Here is a 24112-nt window from a genome sequence, read left to right on the forward strand (position 1 = left end):
TGGTTGCCTTTTCTTTTTTAAGACTTGATAGCTACTAAGTTTGCTATCAAAAAGTGATACTAACATACAACAGATACCACTTTTCATAGCAGACTTAGTCAGCCTTGGCAAGTCTGGGGACAAATTAAGTCCTGAATGAGGAAGTGGGTATGGAGACAGTGGGGTTCAGGGGCAATGGGGCACTGGGGGAGGTAGTAGGGGCCAGGAGTGTGATGCAGGGGGAGATGAGTTCGAGGCTAGAGCCTGCTACTGTGAGGCAGGGGAACAGAGCCCAAAGCCAGTGGCTGGGGCCTGCCATCCACCACCCCAAGGCTGAAACCCCTACCTCAACACCCCCAGGGAAGGTGGGGAAATCACTGGCTGCCTGCTCCTCCAGCTTTTTTGTCTCCAGAGGGGGCCCAACCACTGCTGGAGGCCTAGGGGGAGGGGCTGCTGCTTTGTCTCCCCCTCCGTCCCACTCACCCCCCCATCACCGCCCAGGAGGTTGTGGCCGCAAGAAAAGCCCCAGGTGGCCACATTTGAGAAATGCTCATGAACCTTATTGCTGGCTTTCCGATGAGTGAGATCAGTTACATACTAACTGCATACTGTGACACAAATACAGAATAGCCATCAAAATAGGAACTATAATACGTGGTTGTAGATGGGCAGTAGGAGATCAATGGATAATTAGCATCACGATACAATTGATCCTTTCCAATTTGTTTGCCCTCGCCCATTGTCCAGGAGAGAGTGAATGATCCCTCATTGGAAGTCAAGCATGAAAATTGGATAGTGACATCATAAAAAGCCCTGTCCCTTCTCCAGCAACTCCCTACCCACCTGCTCTGGAGGGTGGGGGGAAGGAAGTGATTGTTATAACAGGTGCACAATGCCTGTCTACTGCTGTGTACCCAGGCCCAAGGTCCAGGTATCCCCCAGAGGTATATATTGAGTTTGTACTGCGCCTTGTGTCCCTCCTCAGCCACACAGCCCAAGACAGAATCTAGCCTTTAACAGGGGCCAGTATTTGTTCTTCTGATTCTGTAATTGGAGAGCCCAGTTAAAAGTCACAAGACATAGTACTGGGAGATTCAAGAAGAGACGGACATCTCCAAGTATCTCTATCGCTTTTTGGAACTAAAAGGCAGGATCTTGTGTATTTCTGTAGTTCCTGGCCCCTTAGCAGCGCCTTCAACTAGTAAACGTTTTTCTCTCACTTATATTAGAGTTTAATTGGCTCCATAAATAGCCCTGCTGTAGGTTAATGTGGATGGTGCTTACCAGGGTCAAGGCAAGCAAAGAACTATGGCCCAGATTCACAAAGGGACTTAGGTACATAGGAAATCACAGGTACAACACTGGCATCTACAAAGCCTGAGTTGGGTGCCTTGGCTCCCTGTACAATGCATGGGGAGAGAGGGGCCTGAGAATGAGATCCCAGAAAGCCAGGAGCCACATCAGCTAGGCGATGAAAAATGCATTACAGACCATGAAATCTGGTCTTTTGTGTGATTTTACCCTTTACTATAGAGATTTCACTGGGGAGACCAATGAAATTGGTCTAAAATTGGGGGTCCTGACCCAAAAGGGAGTTGTACGGGGGTCGCAGTATTGCCACCCTTACTTCTCCACTGCCTTCAGACCTGGGTGGCTGGAGAGCGGCAGCTGTTGGCTGGGCGCCCAGCTCAGAAGGCGATGCCTCACCAGCAGCAGCGCAAAAAGAAAGGTGGCAATACTATACCATGCCATTCTTCTGCGCTGCTGCTACCTTCAGACCTGGGCGGCTGGAAATAAGGGTAGCAATACGACACCATGCCATCCTTCTGTGCTGCTGCTGGCGGCGGCTTTGCCTTCAGAGCTGGGATCCTGATCCACAGCCGCTGCTGTCCAGCTGCCCAGCTCTAAAGGCAGCACCGCCACCACCAGCAGCAGCGCAGAATTAAGGATAGCAGTACTGCAACCCCCGCCCCCTATAACCTTGTGACCCCACCCCAATTGTAGGACTTCTACAATTACGACACTGTGAAATTTCAGATTTAAATAGCTGAAATCATGGAAATTACTATTTACAAAATCCTATGACTGTGAAATTGACCAAAATGGACCCTTAATTTGGTAGGGCCCTACCCGTGGGAGATGCCCTGCCCCTCTCATGTAGTTCAGCCCTTAAGTCTGGGATGCAGGGAGGTGCCTACCTCTGCTTGCAATCCAAGCCAGGAACCCTGTCCTGGAGTCAGATGACTAAGCTGTTTCTTGTGAGAATGAGTTATGCAGGTGCCTAACTCCACACAAGATGGCCCAGTGCCCCCGCTCATAACCTGCACCAGAGTGGTTAGGAAACTCACCTAGAATGTGAGTGAGAGGCTAGTTCAAGTCCCTTTTCTGCTTGATGAAGAGAAGGGATTTGAACAGGGAATCTGCCATCTCTCAGGTGTGCATTCTGACCACTAGACTGGAGGTTATACAGCGAGTTTTGTACACTTATACAATTATTTAAAGTGGACCAGCTTCAACAGGATAGTTTGAGAAAGACCCACATCAGAATATCTCATAGCTCAGTGGTTAGGGCATTCACCCAAGAAACGTAGTTGATCTTTCCCTGTTCAAGTCCCACCTCATCAGACAGAAGTGGCACTAAAACCTGGGTCTGCCTTGTCCCAGCTGAGCACCCAAACCACTGGATGAAAGGTTATGAGGGAGGTCATCTGTCTCCTGCTCTTTTGTGTGGAGTTGGGACTGCTCACAGAGGGAGGCAGCAGTGTGTATGCCCAGACTCAGAAATGTAGGTGTCTAGGGAATTTTCACAGCAGGAACTTAGGTACCGAGTTTTGGCACCTACCGGGTTAGGCGCAGCTGAGCAGGGGTTTTGTAGATCACCAAGGAGCCTAGAAATTGGATTTCAAGACCTAAAACTGCGGTTTGGGTGCCTAAGTCCCTTTATAGGTTTGGCTCTACCTCCCTTCTCTAAGGGGAGAACACCTGTGTGCCAATCATCCCTGTTTAGGAGAGAGCACCCTCTTGTTTAGTAAAATATTTATCATTTTCCCATTTGTCTCAAACTCTCTTAGTCCAGTAAAAAGGTGTGTGGTTATATTTCTCTCCAAGTGTCCTCCTTGAAGTCTGACAACTTGATTCAGTGTTGGCAGACTGGAAATCTTTTGAGAACTCTGCTTCTACTCAGACACATAGTACTGCGTGGTTTTAGATGGTTCAAGTATACTAGAAAATAGTGTTTCGGTTGAACCCAGGAAGGACAATGACATGTGAAAGTGTAACCTACCTGACCACAGAGGAAGTTTCTTCCTAGCCTCCTAGTTAAGAGGTTAATTTGTGCCCTAGAGCATGAGGGTTCATAGACTTTTTACATTTTTTTTATCCTAACTGATGTAATTATGGATGCATTCAAGTCGTATAAATGTCTAATTCTGCTTTTGAATCATACTAAACTCCTTGCCTCAATAATACCTTGTTGCAGTGAGAGCTGTAGATTAATTATGCTCTCTTTAAAAAGTATTTCCTTTCATCAGTTTTAAATGTGCTGCCTCAATCTCTAACATGGAAAGCCCTCCATGCTTCTGATCCTTTCCCTTGCCCGTCTCTGTACGCTTTCTCTTTCATCTGTCTGTCTCGTTATGGAGTGGCCAGGATTGAATGCAATATTCTAAACAAGGGTTATAATTAACATTTTCAGTATTGTTTCTGTTCCCTTCTTTATTCATCCTAACATTTTTGTTTGGTTTTCTAACTACCAGTGCACAATATATGAGTAGTTCAAATGATTCCTTCTGGTGTGCAGGGCTTTGCATTAGTCTGCCCTGAATTTCATCTATCACTATGCTTCTCCATCATCTAGCTCGGCGAGGTCAGTGGCGAATTTCTCACAATTTTTTTCTAATCTTGACTTCCCAAAGTAATTGTGTTAGCTGCTGAATTTTACCATCTCACAGTTTATCCCCTTTGCCACAGCACTGATAAAGATATGAAACAACACTGGTCCTAGTATGGAAAGTTGAAGTTCTGCCATGTTGGAAGTTAGCAATTTATTCCTTTATTTGTTTTCTGTTTCTTGCATTTTTTTCTTCATGCTCCTATCTCCCAACTAATTAACTCCATAAAGACAATGAGCATTGTCAATGTGTACAACAGGGTTCAGATACTGAACTATGCAGTCTCTCCCTTTAAAATAATGTAATATTATGCGTTCTCTAGGGACTTTCATATTATTAATTTTTAACCCTAGCATATGGTCATTCTTTACAGTATATCTGTGAGACTTGAACTCACAGATTTAAAACCACTGCAGAATGAAGACATAAGATTTTAGTATTCATAATACCTTATTTCATCTAGTTTAATTTTCAAGTATTCTATCTTCTCTGTGATTTTCTTGTAATGTCAGTAAACACCTTGTTTAAGCTTCAGTACTGTGAAATAATAGAACTCTCTATCTTACTTGGATACTTTCAGTGCAAATGAACATAGTAACATTTGTGATGTTTAAAAGGTGCAATTTTTGACAGTACTGCACATATAAAATTGGAATAAGTGCTTTGTACATTCAAATCTTAAATGTGGGCTTTTTCTCCACATGTTATAATAAAACTAGAATTCCTTATGAAAGTATTTTCATGAACTTTAAACAATCCTGGCAAATTTAGCCTTGTATTCCTTAAATAAGACCTACTTTACCTTTTATTTAAACTTAAATAAATGTGTCTATCAAATATAAAATAGTAAAAGCATGTATAAGAATTTTATTTTAGTAATAATAGTAGTTTTTTCACTTGTTTGTTTACTAAAGCCTAGAGAAAGTAATATTGCATCTTCAAAACAACATCTGTCAAACTGATTTTCATCAGATTAACTATATCCTCAAAGCAACCATCACAGGTTATAAAATACTAGAAATGTAGGTTGTACTTAGCATAAAACACCAATAGAATTTAAAGCACTTGAAAGTGTGTTACAAGTGTAGCAATGATAGCCTGCTCTTTTCTTGGGGTCTGCTGACATGCTCACGTCCCCCAACCCCTATTTTTAGCAGGTGTTTCTCAGCAACAGTAGTGTATGTTGGACTACTGCAAACACAGTAAATGTCTCAGTGCAGTGGTTCTAAAACTGTAGTCTCTGGGACTGGTCTAATGGTTCGCAGAATTAAACATTCTGAGAACGAAGCAGTAGGGTTCGGGATGGAAGGTGCATTTGTAAGACGATCTCTCATAAAGTTGTCCTGTGAATTAGAGTGAGAGAACTACTGATTCAGTGTACCATGTCCTTTTCTTATCCTTTGAAATCTGCATTGGCACGTCATAGTTAGTCAGATCTTCAAAGAGAAAGCTGAGGATCTTGATTTTCAAAGATCTTTGGGGGACAAAGAGGTCTAGCAGAAATGGACAGGAGAATCAGTGGATTTAATGTAGCATACAAACATTATCCTGTAACCCAATAGTTTATATCTATGTCTAGGTTTCCTTTTTTTCTTCTAAAGAAGAAATAGGATATGATTGTGCACTTACTGACAGGTTGCTGTCCCTTTCACTGCGGGAAGGGGTTGGAATGGGGGCAGGGAAGGGGCGGGGCCTCATGGAAGGGGTGGACTGGGGGGCGGCGGGTGAGGGGGTGTCAGTGATGCGGCCCTCAGGTCAATGTACTAGTCCTCATGTGGCCTTCGTGATCATTTGAGTTTGAGACCCTTGGGCTAATTAGTGTAGCAAAACAAGGTTGAAGGGAGAATTTGTCTTTTCTATTTCAAGCATCCATTAATTGCCAAGAATATCCAGAGTCATCTTACATTAGGTTGACAAAGTCTTACTTCTGCTGTACCTGTGTTCTTTTTTCCTCGAGGGTGAGTAAAGTTGAACAAATCAATTAAATAACTATAATCTTTCTTATTTTTCAGCCCACCTAAACCAACGGTGTTCATCTCCGGTGTCATTGCAAGAGTGAGTTTACATGTTAATTTCTTTTCAGTCATTTGATTAAGAGGCCTTTTCACTTCATCACTGATTAGAGAAAGATTCTTAATTTTGATCTTTTCCCTTCCCTGTCATATTTGACTTGATTGGGGTTTATATTTATATTTTATTTAAGCCTCCTTGAGTATTTTTTATTTTATTAGGTTTTGGGTGAATAGATATTTTGAAATTGTTTCTACTGTTTCAGTTTCAGAGTAGTAGCCATGTTAGTCTGTATTCGCAAAAAGAAAAGGAGTACTAGTGGCACCTTAGAGACTAACCAATTTATCTGAGCATAAGCTTTCGTGAGCTACAGCTCACTTCATCAGTTTGTGAGTTTAAAAATGTGAAGCTATTGGGCTTTGTCCTGTATCCTTGATGCTACTGCGTCCACTTTTTTCAAAACTTGTTACAATACGGGCCATCTCCAGTAGCTTGATCCATGTGGGTAGACACCTGCTGAACTCAAATGGGCACCACACAAGCATAAGGGTCCAGCCACACAGATCCAACTGCATGATCTAACTCTGTGTGTGTGTGATGTGATAGAAGCACTTGCATCCTTATTGCATCTCAGACATAAGCGTCTCATTAAAATTATACTGGGGAGATGCATAAATGTAATCAAGTAATGAGAATTCTGAAAAACTGAGCTTAACCGTGCAATTACCTACATTAACATTATTAGCTCCATCACAGTGCACATATTTGGACTACATGTGCAACCCTTACTCACAAATGTGAGCACCTGTTCATGTAAATAGTCCATTAAAGTCAATGGATTACTTTGGGGCATACTGATGTAAGCGTTTCATAGTCTAGTTTCTTGTGGATGAACTTTTTTCTATTTTGTAGTAGACTAAGCTCCTTGTGGGGGGTAACGACTGTCAGTGCTCAAAAATGATAAATATGTGTTTTAGTTGCTTCCTATAATTATAATAGAGCTAAGGCATGAATATCAACATGATGTGATTAACATTAATTTGCCATGAATTTAATAATAATTCATGCCCAAGCTCACTCTAATTGTCAGTGTATGGAATGTAACATAACCTCCCTATATACCCAAAATGAATTACCCAAACTTGTGTCAACCATATTACCACCAATTGGTGAGGTGAAACTAAGCTAAGCGTGAGTTAAATGAGTGTAAATAAATTCATTACAGTTATGTTTTGTTTGACCCAGACCCCACACCCTTACTAGACTGCAGTGTTCAGTTGGTAAGTTTCATTTATTTTGTGGGGCTGGAGCCAGAGGACCATTTAATCAGTGGTCAAGCTGCTGTGAATAGTCTTGTCAGAATCAGTTAGGAAAAATTTGCACCCTTGTATGTGCCCCGGCCACCACAATGTCCTCTGCAAGACTTAAGTCCTGTATTGGAACTGTAGTGGGTGCCAGTGGAGAGGCGAAGCCCACACTCCCTGTGAACTGTGAAAGGTTTCCATGCCAACCCAACCTGATGGTGGTAATTGGGATAGGCCATAGATCCACACGGGGGAAGTGATATAGCCACAAGATCTGACATGCCAAGAAAAGGCTGCTGCCATTTGCTCAAGCCCTTGAGCTGGAGTAGCAGAGACTTGCTGGCCTCAGAATGAGACTGGGTGTGTATTTCACCAATATAGTTGTGCTGGTCTTCCCCTGCATAAAGCTCAGCATTACTGTGCCTTTGAGGATTTCATCCTGAGATATTTTGGGGGGTTTGTTTGTTCGTTTGTTTTTTACAGCCAAAGACATTTGCAGTACAATTTAGAAGCTTTAGTCTCACTTTGTTATGTCTAAAATGGTGACATACAAACATCGTTCACGTTGCTGAGCATAAAAAAAAGGGACCTGGACTTTACAAGGTCCAGGCCTAGAGAAAATAGAAGGGAAGCCCTTTCCTTAGTTACCTTCGAACTTTTCCTTCCTCTAGCTTGTATCTTGCTCTATAGGAAACACTTCACTCCTTGGTAGGTTACTATGGTGACCTGCAGCATGCTTGCAGCCAGTGGTCTGCACTCCATAGCTCGGGCAGGCAGTACTGCACCTCCAGGCTCTACTGTGGCTGCCTTTATCTGATGAAGTGAGCTGTAGCTCACGAAAGCTTATGCTCAAATAAATTGGTTAGTCTCTAAGGTGCCACAAGTACTCCTTTTCTTTTTGCGGATACAGACTAACACGGCTGCTACCCTGAAATTTATCATCAAACTTTGTCAGTTCACCACCACCAAACAAACCCAGTGTTTGAACTAGGAGCCACTTTGGCAATCACATCCTTCAGCCGGACACAGAGGGTTCTCTTCATGGCAGAGAAACATTTCTGGAGGACAGTGATAGACCCACTTTGGCAACTGGTTGCCTTCTAAAACACTCACCAGTCACATTTAGTGTGTTAACAATACCTGCATTCAGCCCGCCATCTCAAGCATATGTGAGAGGGGTGTAGGAGAGGGTACACAAAAAAAAAATCAATGACAGCAGAGGAGAAAAAAGAGGGGAAAATATCACTTCAGAGAAGAAAATATCTTCAAAAAAGAGAAAGATTTAGTGCGGAGAGGGATTAAATGAAGCAATTTAATGGTGAAAGTTATAGTTAGCCTGATGTTTGCAGGGTTGTTGTAGCTGTGTTGGTCCCAGGATATGAGAGAGACAAGGTGGGTGAGGTAATATCTTTCATTGGATCAACTTCTGTTGGTGAAAGAGACAAGATTTCGAACTACACAGAGCACTTCAGGTCTAGGAAAGGTACTCAGAGTGTTACAACTAAATACAAGTTGGAGCAGATTGTTTAGCATAAGTAGTTAACACATGTTCTAAGAGACCATTCAAGGTGAAGTGGCCTGAGAGCACCTCCCTAGTCTTTGGCCAAAAAAGGGGGAGGTTAGTGAGTTACAGATTGTTGTAATAAGCCATAAATCCAGTGTCTTTATTAAGACCATGAGTTTTAGTGTCTAGAAGAGTTATGAATTTAAATTCCCAGACTCATCTTCTGCAGGTATTGTGCAGGTTTCCTTTGAGGATGAGGACTGAGAGGTCAGATATCGTGTGATTGTTTTGTGAAAAGTGTTCACCCACAGGTGATATAGTGTTTTTGTCTTTTATCATTTTTCTGTGAGAATTCATGTGAGAGCTCAGTTGTTGTCTGGTTTCACCCACATAGAATCATCTGACTGGACACTTAAACAGTAGACAAAAACAACACGCTTGATGATTACATTGATAGCTTCAGGAAAAAAATTGACTGAAATCCTTAAACATCCCATTCACCACAGTCTCTCCACTGCTGAGAAGACAGCAACACTGTCCCTGAAATCCACCCATCAGATAGTGATCAAACCAGCAGACAAAAGGTGCACCATTCTAGTCTTCAGCTGTGATGACTATATCAGTGAGACCAACCGCCAACTCTCTGACACCACCTACTATAAAGAACTCAAAGACCCCCACACACACACCACAGTTCATCCAGGAATTTAAGGATATCATCAAATCCTTCCCCAAACAACTCCAAGAAAATCTCTACAACCTCATCCCCCATGAACTGCCCCCCCAGAGACCTTCTGCATGCTTCCCAAGATACATAAACAGGGGAACCCAGGCAGACCCATCATATCTGGGCATGGCACTTTTATTGAAGGAATATCAGGACTCATAGAAACCATCCTCAAACCACTCACCACACAAAGGGACAGCTTCCTCCATGACACAAACAACTTCCTCCACAAACTCTGCAACATTACAACCTCCCTCAGAACACTGTCCTTGACACCAAGGATATCAACTCCCTCTACACCAACATCCCTCACAATGATGGCATCGCTGCCTGCCTTGAATATCTACAAGACAAAGGACAACACTCAGATATCCAGCCAAAACACATCACCAACTCATCCATTTCATCGTCACCCATAACAATTTTACGTGCAACAACAAACACTTTGTCCAAGCCATGGAAACAGCTGTGGGTACTAGAATGGCTCCCAATATGCCAACCTGTTCATGCGCCCCCATGAGGAAGAATTTCTGGACAAATGCACCACAAAACCAATGATATACCTGAGATACATTGATGATATTTTCATCCTCTGGACAGATAACCTAAACTCCCTCATAGATTTCCACCACAACTTCAGCAACCACTACCTGTCCATTAAATTCTCTTTAAAACACTCCCACACCAGCCTCAACTTCCTGGACACAATGATCAGCTTCAACAGTGAAACCCTTCAGACAACTATATACAAGAAACCCATGGATCACCACACCCATTTTCAGAGATCCAGTTACCAACCCAAACACACCAAGAAATCTGTTATCTACAGTCAGGCCCTCGGATTCCACAGAATATGCTCAGAGGAGAAACTGCAAGATACACACCTTAACACACTAAAAACTGCCTTTGTCAAACAAGGACACTCCACCAGTAGAAGTAGATCACATCATGGAACAGGCCATCCAAATTCCACAAGAGAACCCACTTCAATACAGGAAAAAAAAACCCTTCAACCCCACACCAGTAGTTGTCACCTGCCACCCAACACTGTAACCCATATAAGGTATCAATAAACAATTACAGCCCATACTCAATGGGGACCTGAAAGAAATATTTCCCAAACCCCTTCTTCTGGCCTTCAAACAATCCCCTGATCTCAGTAAGCTCATCAGAAGCAAGAGCCCGACAACCAGGACACACCAACACAAAGCAGCACCGGACCCTGTCAGATCAACAGATGCAAAACTTACCTACCTATTTCCACTGCTACATTAACCAGTACCTCCCACAACACACCTTTCAAGATCCATGGCTCCTATATATGCCTATTGCACCTTGTGGTGTACCTCATCCAGTGCACTAAATATCCCAACAACTATGTGGGTGAAACCAGACAATTACTATGCTCTCTAATGAAGTCACATAGAAAAGTGATAAAAGACAAACACCATATCACTCATGGGCCAACACTTTCACTAAATGTCATTTCATATCTGACCTCTCAGTCTTTGTCCTAAGGGAAATCTGCACAACACTTTCAAAAGACAAACAAATTCATAACTTTGCTAGACATTAAATATCACAGTCTAACTAAAAACACTGGATTCATGGCTTGTTACAACAATATGTAACTCACTAACTTCCCATTTTTTGTCCTATGACTGAAGAGGTGTGAATAGGCCACTTCACCTTGAATGGTGTCATAGAATAGACTAGGTGGGTGAGTTATATCTTTTATTGGACCAACTTCTGTTGGTGACAGAGACTAGCTTTCAAGCCACACAGAGCTCTCCTTCTTAGAAAGTGTTTACTTATGTTAAGCAATCTGTTTCGCCGTGTATTTAGTTGTGACACTGAGTACCTTTTCCAGACCTGAAGAGAAGCTCTCTGTAGCTCGAAAGTTTGTCTTTCAGCAATAGAAATAGGTCCAATAAAATATATCACCTCTCCCACCTTATCTCTCTAATGAACAATATGGCACTGAAACAGCAAAGGCAAACTTGACAAGATATAGAGGGGACATTAGGGTAAAATGGAGGGAAAGTAAAGCAGACATAAGGTTTCTGTTTTGTATAAAATCACTTCTTACAACATTGTCAATCTGCCAGTAAGCAGAAATTAAAGTGTTTCTGGCCTAAACATAAGAAAATTAGATTCTTCCCCAGTGTTTAGACAGGGATATTGTGATGCTCCCTCTCTAGTCCCTGCCCCTTTGGATGCTGATGATTGTCTTCCATTGCTTTTTGAAGGGTTGACAGGGATGACTTCACAGACAGAAATAAGCAGCTGCCTGATTCCTTGCTGATTTTACAGCAAATACATACTACTGCAATTGACCTGGTTTTGCAGAGTAGGTGTTAGGTGATGATGGCACAGATGGGACCAATGCTTCTTTAAAAGGGACATTTTAAACTTGAAATCTAAGCCAGGTTTATACTTTTGAGTTAAAAGCAGTTTGGGTATGCAGCTCCCCTGGTGGAATTCTATTTATTTGTGTGGTTTAACAAACTACTTTCTCCTGTTTTTAAAATGTTTTCCCCTCCCTTGCTGCTGTGTGAAAAAATTGTCACAAATAAGGAAACTGAGCATAATGAACCAGTGAAACTGGGGCCATGTCTACACGTACAGCTGCGCCACTGCAGCGCATCTGGTGAAGACGCCATGTGCCGATGTGAGAGAGCTCTCCCATCAACATAAAATCACCTCAGTGAGTGGAAGTAGCTATGTCAGCGGAAGAAACTCTCCCGCCAACAGTGCTGTTCACATAAGCACTTATGTCAGTGTAACTTATGTCGCTTAGGGGGCGTTTTATTCACACCCCTGAGCGACATACATTTTCCCAATGTAGATTGTAGTGTAGAAATAGCCTGACTTTACACAAAGTGCTGACACTTTGGCAGAAATCAAAAACAGAAAAATGTTCTCTCTCCAATCTGTAAGATACAGTCATTTTAGGTGCTCCTTAGAACAACAGTAGGTGAAAATTTTCAGACAGAAGTGTGATTTTTTTAAGTTGACAAAATCCCTGTTAAATATGCCAACATAGAGTCCATGCAGTGTGTGTGCAAAGGAAGAAAGGAATTAGAGGGACCCACAATGTTTTTCATATGCTCTTTATGCTTTAATAAAAAAAAAAATACTATCAGTTTGAACTGGTTGGCATGTTTTTTCAATGTTTGTGTTTTTACTGGTGTGTTCTTTAACAGGGTGATAAAGACTTCCCTCCAGCTGCCGCTCAGGTGGCTCACCAAAAACCTCATCCCTCTGTGGAAAAGCTTCCTCATCCACAACACGTCAATCAGCACATCCACCAGCCTCGCAAGTGAGCCCTCTGTCAAAAAGCCAGCCAAACTGCATCAGTGAATACATTGTAGAAAGAAGAGATTAGAGTTTTTAGGATTCACGCTACCAAATCAATAAAACTGGCCTTTAAAAATGATATATGTTGCTTTTGCCTTAATTCTCCATGGTTTAATAAAAATGGAGACTTCATTAGATTCTGTTACTCCAGATGGAAAACGTGCTGCTTCGCTGCTGTGTGTTTGCTGATCAAGAGCATTACTCAGTTTTTCCAGTTCATTTTTGCTTAGCATTGTAATATATCTGTTATTGCCAAGACCAAACTTGAACATAAATAATTAATCTGATGAATGGATTTAGATACAGGATTGCCATAGCCAATAGCAGAGGTAGCTTTAATGTTAAACCTGTTGGGGATCATATAAGATTTTGTGTTTGGTTTATTTGATGTGGGGAGGATGTTTTTTGTATTTGTTTGGGAGGTTTGTAATATGTGGGAGTCTGATTTTTATAGAATCTTGCAGTCTGGACTATATTTGTAATCTAGAATATAAAAAAGAATGTTACTAAAGTTTTTATGCTTTAGATTCTCTCCTTTGAATTTAGCCATGGCAGAGAAGAATTGACCAGAAACCATGCTCAAATGAGGTGTGGAGGGAGGAATCTAGTTGATCCTTCATGACACATGTTCCACTTACACCACCTCTTCCATGTAGACGTTGCACATATAAAGTGCTGTAGCTTTAGGTGGGAGGAAGATGTCAAAATACAGGGAAGCCTGTTCTATGCAGTGTCATTCCTCAGCTCAGCTGTTGAATTTGTGAGACTTCAGGACCCTGTGAAGCCTTTCTAAATAAAGTGAGTAATAAGGCATAACGGTGTGTAGTAAATCAATGAGGTGCAAGCAGTCCAATACTGTGAAGAAGTGAGCTCCCTTACTTCCCACTGAGAGAGTTGACAGAACTCAGCATCTCACAGAATTGGGCCCAGAATAGAAGGGTAAATCCCTTTAACTTAAATACAGTACATGGTTACTGTTCTAGAATATGGACTATCTGTAACTGTAAATGTGGATAACATCATCATGCATGGTCTGTTATATACCATGTCTGATGTTTTTGCTAGTCTTTTACCACAGGCAAGCAGATGATGATACAGATAAGATATACCATTTTAACTAACATAATCTGATTAGTCAAGGTTAGGTCTGGCCATGTGTATAAATCTTTTTATGCTTACACAATTTCAAATCACTAGCTCTGTCAAAATCAGTACCCCTATCAATTGCCTCCCACATCTAATCTCTATACACCCATGAAAAAATTTTAAAAACACGTAGCCTGTATTTTTTAATATGTACTTGAATTTTTAAAGGAATATAAATACACTACAGGCTTTAGTACCCTGCAGGATTATAGAACTTCACTTCAGGGAATGTGGCCACTTGGACCAACAGGGAAGTCACTCATTTGGCAAACCCTGGGAGCTCTGGGCTGCTCAGGGGTTTGGTGGTGCATTTAGGGTTAAAATCAAATAGCATGAAAAAGTAGTGAGAGGAGAGCTTTAAAAATACTCTTTAAAACCATGCTAAATAAAGTCATGATTATTCTCTGAGTGGCTGATTATTGTAAACTGAAATAGAAAAACGAGTGGTATTTTCTAAATGGGATAATTTAGTTCACTGTGAGTAAGATTTACCCCTGTGCAGAGGCCCTGCACAAGGGCTGTGTGTCACTTGGTGAGGATCCTCTACACAGAGAAATGAACTTCACCCTGTATGCATTCATGTACATCTGCAGACCAACAAAAAGTATAGTCTGGCTATGCGATCCTTTTGTAAATGAAATAAGATTGTGAATTTCTTGGGCTTCTGGGAAAATATTCAAATTTAATAAAAATGTATGCAGGGATATTTTCTCGTCAGCTGTCTTCACCGTACTGTCAGCTTAAGAGACTTGTGAACTGTACTTGCCTTAAGGATGGAGCATCCGCTCAAATTAAAATGTGCGTATTCAGCATTTGAAAAAAACCATACTGAAACACACAGCACAGGCCCCTTCTCTAAAGGCACAGTCTTGTAATCCCTTCCACTGTGGTTTTGTTAAAGCCAATGGAATTACTTACCTGAGTGAGTTGACTTGCGTTTTGGGGCAGTCACTGTCTACTCCTCTTTTTGTACAGTGGCTACTGCAATGGGGCCTCATGCTTCGTTTGCCTTTAGGCACTATTGTAAAACATGGCTAATGCTAATAATACTTGCTTGTTGGCAGGATTCAGCCCTGAAGCATTGCTGATACACTAATGGTCCAGTCAGCAGTTGGCACTGTCCTGCACCAGTACATCTTCCTCAGTTATTTAGTGGTATGTGGGTACTGGCTTTGGAATTTACTTGTGTCTAGCAATAGGAGATGACACTGCATGCTTCCACTGATATGTTACTTACTTATTACAGTGACCATCAAACTTATTGTTAAAAGCTAGGCACGTGGATAGTTACACAGTTCTGAACTCCTATTGCTGGTTGTCAGTGGAATAAATACAGTATATATAGACAACCTTTGCAGCATCCATTAGATAGTCTAGACAGCTGTAGGTGTGTGCAGCAGAAAATTTCTCAGATAGTTTTAGCGATTTTCAAGATGGTGAGAATTACTATAAGCTTAGAGGGACTCGCTCTGTATAGACATAGTATAGAAACTGTTGGATATCCATGTTTGCACACATAGCACCACCTTGTCCAAAATAAAAAAATCTGAGCCGGGGATGGATTGGGTGCTGCTGCTGCAGGATATATTTTAATTAAATAATTGCATTTTAACAGCCTTTAAGTGCGATATAAAGTATCCGGATGTTCAGCTGTTAACCTGAAATGAATGTTTGACGTTTCCGGGAACAGAATTGTCAGCATGGTAATGTAACAATAAAAATGGCTCCTGTGGTATATATTTGTGTACCTCTCCGTAGGTGCAATACATCTGAACTGTTATTTGATTCTTACTCAAAATGTTAAGCAACGATTCAACATTTGAACTAGTGACATTTATTGAGGTTGCTTGGCACAAGATACGGGAAGTTTTAAATAGATTCTCATCCTGTGAAGTATTCCTGGATCATTTAAAATAAATCTAGCTGCTGTCTACTAGACTGTTGGTTGCTAATGCTAGTTATGAAACCGACAATCTGGGGATCCCCAGAAGTTCTTCGTGTAGAACAGATGTAGAAGCTGGGGAAACTAGGTACAGCAGTTTGTCTTAAATTGATATGGTAAAGGAAATGGTACTTAACATTTTAATGTAGTACTTGTTTCAGTTCTTTTCTCTCTCAATGCAAAAGGTTTTATAATCAGCATAGTAGTAAACTTCTCAAACTCCTTTAACACGGTGTATAGATTTGTAGCACCCTTTGTAACAAGCTAGTTTAAAAAAACTAAGATCACAATATTTTTGGAGACTTACTGGTAGTAGTAATTTATTATTATTATTACTACTTACGTAGTACTATAAATGTGTACAGTACACCTACACAGTACAGTACACCTACAGATGGATTCCCTGCTCTGAGGAGTTTACTGTCTAAAGCTCTGATGCTGCAAACATGTACACGTGTTTAACTTTACAGACATGACTTGTTCTATGAACTTCATTGGGACAAATCGCATGCATAACAGACAGCTTCCCCATTCTAGAATTCACAAACCTGAAGTGGTGGGGTATTAAGCCTAATAAAGATGGAGTGAAATTTTCACTGTTTGTGAATCCTTTGGGGTTGTCTCTTAGCACTGGAGGTTGCCTTTTTCATTTACAGGTGGTGTCTTGTGCAGGTTTTACTGTAATTGAGAGGGTGCAAGGAATCTACATTAATGAAAAAAAATTTCCTCAAACCATTGGTACTTAGATGGGGTCATATAATAAGTACCCTCTCAGAAAAACTTGGTAACTCCACATGGTCGCTGTGTGACTTTTTAACTATTCCTGCCCTCGGTTGTAGTTGTGGATCATGCAGGAGGCGGGCTACCTACTCTGAAGATATGGGTGGGAAGGGGCTGTAGTCAGCAGTGTGCCCTTGTTGCCAAGAAGGCCAATGGCATTTTGGGATGTATAAGTAGGGGCATAGCGAGCAGATCGAGGGACGTGATCGTTCCCCTCTATTCGACATTGGTGAGGCCTCATCTGGAGTACTGTGTCCAGTTTTGGGCCTCACACTACAAGAAGGATGTGGATAAATTGGAGAGAGTCCAGCGAAGGGCAACAAAAATGATTAGGGGTCTGGAACACATGGCTTATGAGGAGAGGCTGAGGGAACTGGGATTGTTTAGTCTGCAGAAGAGAAGAATGAGGGGGGATTTGATAGCTGCTTTCAACTACCTGAGAGGTGGTTCCAGAGAGGATGGTTCTAGACTATTCTCAGTGGTAGAAGAGGACAGGACAAGGAGTAATGGTCTCAAGTTGCAGTGGGGGAGGTTTAGGTTGGATATTAGAAAAAACTTTTTCACTAGGAGGGTGGTGAAACACTGGAATGCGTTACCTAGGGAGGTGGTAGAATCTCTTTCCTTGGAAGTTTTTAAGGTCAGGCTTGACAAAGCCCTGGCTGGGATGATTTGATTAGGGATTGGTCCTGCTTTGAGCAGGGGGTTGGACTAGATGACCTCCTGAGGTCCCTTCCAACCCTGATATTCTATGATTCTAAGGTGGAGAAGCCTCCAGGGGCTTGGAAGGGATAGAAAGCATGAAGTGGAGACGTTGCTTCTTTTTTCTTTGTCCCTGAAAGCCTCTCAGGAATTTGTTTCTCCTGATTCCTCTCAGCCCACATCAATTGACAGAGAGTATCTGGCGAATGGTATTTTCCTTCACCTTTCTATAATATCCTGGGAAAAGCTTTGGGACTGGAAGGCTTGGAGAAGAGATGGAAAAGGATGTTTTGTACAAAGTGGTCCACAAAATGAAAAAAATTGAGGATTGCTATTTAAGACTTGTCCCTTTCCCTCTCCTGCAAGCTAATGAGCTGAGGCAGGAACAGGGGTACAACATTCTAAGCGGACTATTTATTACTGCTTGGAGGTGGCAGAGGTATTAAGATGTGATCATTTATGCAACCTGTACTGATCTCACAACACTTGCTAAGGGCCAGGTTTGAAATGCAGACACCAAGCCTATTACAAGATACACGCTTGCAAGTGATCTGGTAAGTAGCCCTGTAATACAATCCCTGCTGCCCAGCTTGTCTTTGAGGTATTTGTAGCAAACTGAAGTCCGTAGTATTCTACACTCACAGCATTAAAAAAAAAAAAAAAAAGCTTTTGTAATCTATGATTTTCAGGATTCTAAAAGTTGCTTTGCGGTTAGTGAATGATGAATATAATACCACGGTGCCTACTGACGATAGTGAGGACACCAGTGTTACCTTGTAGTTCTCTCATTATTGTGTGTGTATATGTGAGCAAAAATTCTGTAGCAAAATGTTTTTACCCTTGCTTCTGGCTGATAATCAGGTGACTGTACAAAAGCAGGCAAAGTAACTTCATCCCAAGGCATTCTCAGTAAACCAAGTGATGTATGGTGTCAATGGGAGTCAGTCTTTTTATAACAAATGATTCTGGAAGTTAAAAACCATTTCTTCATTTCAGGTTAAACTCAAGTGTTTTCTGCACTTAGTGGCAGCTTCAGAAGCTGGAATAACTTGCGGCTCACGGTATTTTGAATGTGACAGGAACCCCAGGCCATGTTTGAAATCTCACAAGGCAATCTATTCTTTTGAGAATCCTAGCCAGGTTCCTCCTCCACTGAGGGGAGACTGTACTTGGCTAACCAAACCATATATACCTTCTGAGATTTGCCCATTACAAGAATAATAGAAATTAGAGCTAGAAAGATAACGTCTCAGGTCCAGGAAATAAATGTTCAGTCTTTCCTTGCCTCAGTTCCCCATCTGTAAAATGGGGAGAATCGCACTTCCCTACCTCACAGGGGTGTGATGAGGCTAAATACATTTAAAAATTACGAAATACTTTGAGGTTTAGTGATGAAAAGTGCTATATAAAAGCTAGGTATTATGACTGTAATGGAATTGAAATAAGAGCCTATTGTAGCATGACAGGAGAAGATATAGATTAGATTTAAAATGCTATATTGTGAAGAGGCTGTTACTACATGGATGGCAAAACCAAACCCTCCAATGCTAAGATGGGTTGAGGTACACGGGAACAGAATCTTTCAAGGAGGTGATCTACATGGTGAGGATATACAGCCTTAGGATCCACTGGCATAGAATCCTCTGCCTTTCCATTGCAGCTCAATGTACTACTCACATGAGTAAAGTTAGACTGTGTGCAGGCTTTTGCAGGATCAGGCTGAAAGACAGATGAGTTAGCTCCATCTTTATTAAATTTATGGTTAAGCCCTGCTTAATTATTTTAAAGAAAAATATTTTAGCCTTTACCTCTTAAAGGACATTTAGGGCTTGTCTACACTGGCAACGTTAAAGCGTTAATAGTTGTCTCACCTGCACGAGGGGCGTGGCTCCCAGCGCTGGTGCACTGTCTACACTGCCACGTTACAGCGCTGAAACTTGCAGCGCTCGGCGTTGGGGAGTGTTTTTTCAAACCCCTGAGCGAGAAAGTTGCAGCGCTGTAAAGTGCCAGTGTAGACAAGCCCGTATTTAACCTTAGTTTTTTCTGTAATTTTAAAATTATTTATAACTCTTGCTCTCTAATGATGCTTAGCGCTTGCCTCCATTTTGTACAATTAAACCTCGCGCCTTTTTAAAAAAATCTGTTTTAACCCTTGCCTATTTCCATTGCTGACACAAAGCAGGCAGGCCAGGAAAAGCAAGTTATTGCTGGGGTAGTCTCAGTGCTTAACTGAGTAGAATGCAAGTAGCATCACAAGGGCAAAGTGCTGGGAGAATCTAGAGCCAGTGAAAGTGGTAGGCTTTCAACCTCTTCCCCCAATAGACCCCTGGAGATGGAGGTTGCATCAGGTGCAGCTGCCCTAGAGCTAGTGGAAGGAAGGGAATGGGAGTAGGCCCTAGTCCAGGGGTGGGCAAACTTTTTGGCCCGAGGGCCACATCTGAGTATGGAAATTGTATGGCGGGCCATGAATGCTCACAGAATTGGGGGTTGGGTGCAGCAGGGGGTGAGGGCTCTGAGGTGGGGCCAGAAATGAGGAGTTCAGGGTGCGGGAGGGGGCTTTGGGCTGGGTCAGGGGATTGGTGTGCAGGGGGAGGGGCAGAAAGGTGAGGGCTCTGGCTGGGGGTGAGGTGTTGGGGGTGCAGGAGGTTGCTCTGGGCTGGGATGGAGGGGTTCGGAGGGCAATCAGAGATGGGGCAGGTGCTTGGGTCGAGGATGGGGTCCAGGGGTCCAGGTTCTGGATGTCACTTACCTCAAGCAGCTCCCAGAAGCAGCAGCATGTCCCCCCTCCAGCTCCTATGTGGAGGTACATCCAGGTGGCTTTGCATGTTGCCCTGTTCACAGATGCTGCCCCTGCAGCTCCCATTGGCCGCAGTTCCTGGCCAATGGGAGCTGCGGGGGCAGCATGCGGAGCCCCCTGGCTGCCCCTACGTGTAGGAGCCGGAATGGGGACATCCTGCTGCTTCTGGGAGCTGCGTGGAGCGGGTCAAATCCCTGACCCTGCTCCCCGGCTGGAGTGGGGCAAGCCCTGGACCCTGCTCCCCGGCGGGAGCTCAAGGGCTGGGTTAAAACATCTGGAGGGCTGGATGCGGCGCCCGGGCTATAGTTTGCCCACCCCTGCCCTAGTCCCTTATGATCTCCACTGCTTCTGCCAGGTGCTGGGATAGCGGAGATCTGTGAGGGACCCTTTTAAAAAAAACGGGGAAGTGAATCTGCACCAGCTGAACTTGGTGGTGCTCAGTAAAAGTGACTTTCGTTAGAAAATTATATTGCAGACAAAATGGCCAGCTACAGTCCTGTACAGTCCCAGAGCCCTAAACTCCCATTGACTTGAATGGGAGGTAAGGGCATTCAGCAGCATCCGGCAGGATTTGGGCTCCATTCATAATTCAGTGATTTGTAAGTGTGCATGACTGAGAATCTTCTTCCAGGGCAAGGAGAGGGGAGAAATGTTTACATGTAAGGTTTAAAATTTTACAGGCTTCCAGTTATCTACAGGGCTCAGCCCAGGAAAGCATATGTTGGTCATGTGTGCTACAATAGGCAGAACCGGTCATCTATTTTTATAGGCTGTGGAATCAAGACATAATTCAACTAAAACAGAGCCCTCAGATTATATCTGATATTCTAATCCAGCCACCCACTGAGAAAAAGAGTAGTCGGTTTTAGAATCTGAGATCTGATCTTTTATTCATCTCATGGAGATGGAGCAATGTGGGCTCAGACTTCAGTGAATACATTTATGAAATGAACACCTTTAATGTCCTTTACATTATAGTTTCTCAGTGTTGAATATTTAAATCTGAGCGGTTTGTTTTAAAAAAATAGTTTAAGTAGAAGCTGATTCTATGCTCAATTCCTATTCTCATGAAAAACTGTAAAAAATAGCCCAAGTGAGAAATTTTTCCATATAGTCTGATTTATCAACCAGAACAGGATAAACATTAGCCTACTGCTGATGTGACAAATGTGACAGCTGGAGGGGTCTGGAATGAATACAGAAACCTTAAATAAGCTTTTCAATTGAGCTCATTATGAGGACATTTGTTAAACACACAGCCTCTTCTTTTGCTGTGCCAAGCAGCTCTTAGCATATACACATTGGAAACCTATACTTTATAGCACAAGGGCTCCATGTTGCATGCTAATTCCTGGTTCACCATTAGCTGATTGTTTCTAAGTTAAATGTTGATGAGAAGTATAGACCGTGATCTGACTATTTATCATGGTTTTGAATAATCCTCTCTCCTGAGTTCATATATTTACTTCAATAGATGTTAGTGTATTAATATAGACTTTTCTGAATGTTTATTGTATGCAGTATCAATGACTGCTTTTGATGGTCAATCTTTTTATAACTGGTGTGATTTTATCCAGTGGCGGCAGGCGACAAAGTGCAGAACATTCCATCAGCCTTCTTGTGCAGGAATCTATATCAACAGAAGTTAAGCAAAGTCTTCCTGGATTCCCTGCCAGATGTCAGCCGTCAAATCTTTTAGTGTAAGGAAATTTTACAGCATCTCTACTGTAGATGGCCCAGATCCTGCCAACAGAGTCTGCACATCCACGGCGTCCTGTTGAATTCAGTGGCCCTCCTCGTGGGTAGTATAAAGGTAATTACAAACTTTGGTTGCAGGAGGGAGGGATCTGTTATCTGAGTTAAAGTGGTAATCTCCAGAAACGTACCCTCAGCAACTGTAAGATATCAACTTGAAAAATAGTAAAACAGGAGAATTAAGAGCCAGCTCCTGGACTGCAGCTGAGCGCTAATCCCTAGCATTATAGTGCTGCTTCAAAAATGCTATTACAGTAGACACTTGTTTGCATCAACACTTTATAAGAGCAACTGCCGCTTATGAGCAGCATTTCCCCAGGACCACGTTCTCTACTGTGAATGGTCAACACTCCCCATAACAGCCACAGCTGCTTAGGAGCAACGTAGCAAAAGGGCGCCTGATATGTTGCTACTAATGAGCAACTACTGTATTCTGAGCTGATACCATTGTTACATTCACCTTGCTCTGGTGTAAACAACTACACAGGAGCAGGGTCAACAATACATGAGGCCTGGAAGGCTCAGTTGTTCTGCACACTGAGGTGAGTGGGTCCCTTCTCCATTTCTCAAGATGGCGACTGGGGGTCGGGTCTCATTTACAATCCAATATCAGTTTAGTGTGCTAATCCTGTATGTACTTAAGGGTTGTTTCTCAGTAATTTCTCTTCTTGTTTCCAGCCAAATTAAGTTTTGCTTTTCTACTTCAGTGTATTGATTTATTTCCCATCACTCATATTAATCTCTGTACATGTAATAATAATAAACAAACTGGGACAGGAAGGAATTGAGTCAAACTTGACTGCCTTTAAGTCGTGCTGCTTGGCATTGTAAGAGGGATCAGGCCTTCAGCCCTGGAAAATGTATACACTTTGGCCCTGATCCTACAAGGAGACATTCAGGCAGACTCCTGCACCTGCACAGCCCCACTGACTGGAAGGGAAGGGAGCTGGAGTTCATGGGGGCTCAACAGAGGCACAGGGGGTTCACCTATGAACCTCTCCTTGCTAGACTGGGGACTTAAAATGGTGGCAGTAACTGTTTTTACTTTTTATTGGAAAGCTCCACCAACTGCTATTGTGTAAGGTGGTTTGTTGGCAAGCAGGAGCGGTCACTACTATGAAGTGGACACACCCATGCATATGCAACCCACACACCTCATCAGTGTGGTGCTCTGTCCCAGCTTGTGGCACCAAGACCACTTCGAGATGAATGAGTCTGTTCTACAGCTTTAGCTAAGGGCCACGTGGCCACATGCAGTAGAGGCTTATGCATTTAGCTCCATAGGTCCCAGGTTCGATCTGCCTGCCGACAACCAGAGTCTGTCAGCATTACAAGAAGGGGCCTGTCCGGGATTTCAACTGGGAAGTCTCTGAAGCTCAGGACGCGCTTCCTCAGCTAGGGGAAGTATGTAACCCACACACCTCCTGGGTGTGGTGTTCTTTCCCATCTAGTGGCACCAAGACCACTTAGAGTTAAATGAGTCTGCTCTACAGCCTTAGCTAAGGGCCATATGGCTTCTAGCTCATGCACGAAGCTTCAGAGGTCCCACGTTCGATCCCACCCACCGATAACCAGAGTCTGTCAGCATTACACATACACACACTATATGACTCAGTATTCATTACCAGTAATAAATTCTGCTAAATGGGAGAAAATGCTCTGATTTTGCAAAGATTAATAAAAAGGCATATACAGTATTCATCAGTTAGAACATTTCCACCATGATGACACACACACTTCTATGGATCCTGCATTAATTTACAGAAGTAACGACACTGTTGCTGTTCTGCAATGGTTACTAAAAGGAGTCTAAGTTTATATACTACTGTTCTTGTTACCAAAAAGGCGGCAAAGCACTTGGCAGAATGTCTGCTTTGCACAGAGATACTATTCAACTGTTAGTTTAAAAGAAGACATTGTTCTTAATGCAGCATTCTTTACAGCACTGAAAATCCAAATGTCCTTTGACTAACTTTTTGAAAGAGAAGAGGACACGGAATGAAAAGATTAAGACACAGGCCTTTGCAAGCAAGCTGTCATAAATATAAAGGGAAGGGTAAACACCTTTAAAATCCCTCCTGGCCAGAGGAAAAACCCTTTCACCTGTGTAAGCAGTGTCAGGGTGAGCTCCACCCTGACATCTGGTGGTGAGGTGTGGCAAGTTGTGGAAAAGAACTTCAGGGGCTAATCTCATTTGCATAGGCACACCCACCCTGCCT

General features: G+C 42.5%; 1 protein-coding gene across 1 annotated transcript in view; it reads left to right on the plus strand.

The window, feature by feature from the left end:
- Window positions 1–12853, plus strand: part of DAP (death associated protein) — an 89481-nt gene extending 76628 nt beyond the window's left edge. The window contains exons 3-4 of the mRNA XM_074945036.1: window positions 5882–5924; window positions 12621–12853. Coding sequence (XP_074801137.1) covers window positions 5882–5924; window positions 12621–12740 — 163 coding nt within the window. The 3' untranslated portion in view covers window positions 12741–12853. The remainder of the gene's footprint in view (window positions 1–5881; window positions 5925–12620) is intronic.
- Window positions 12854–24112: the final 11259 nt, after the last annotated feature.

This window comes from Natator depressus, chromosome 2, assembly GCF_965152275.1.
Source record: "Natator depressus isolate rNatDep1 chromosome 2, rNatDep2.hap1, whole genome shotgun sequence".
Classification (NCBI taxonomy): Eukaryota; Metazoa; Chordata; order Testudines; family Cheloniidae; genus Natator; species Natator depressus.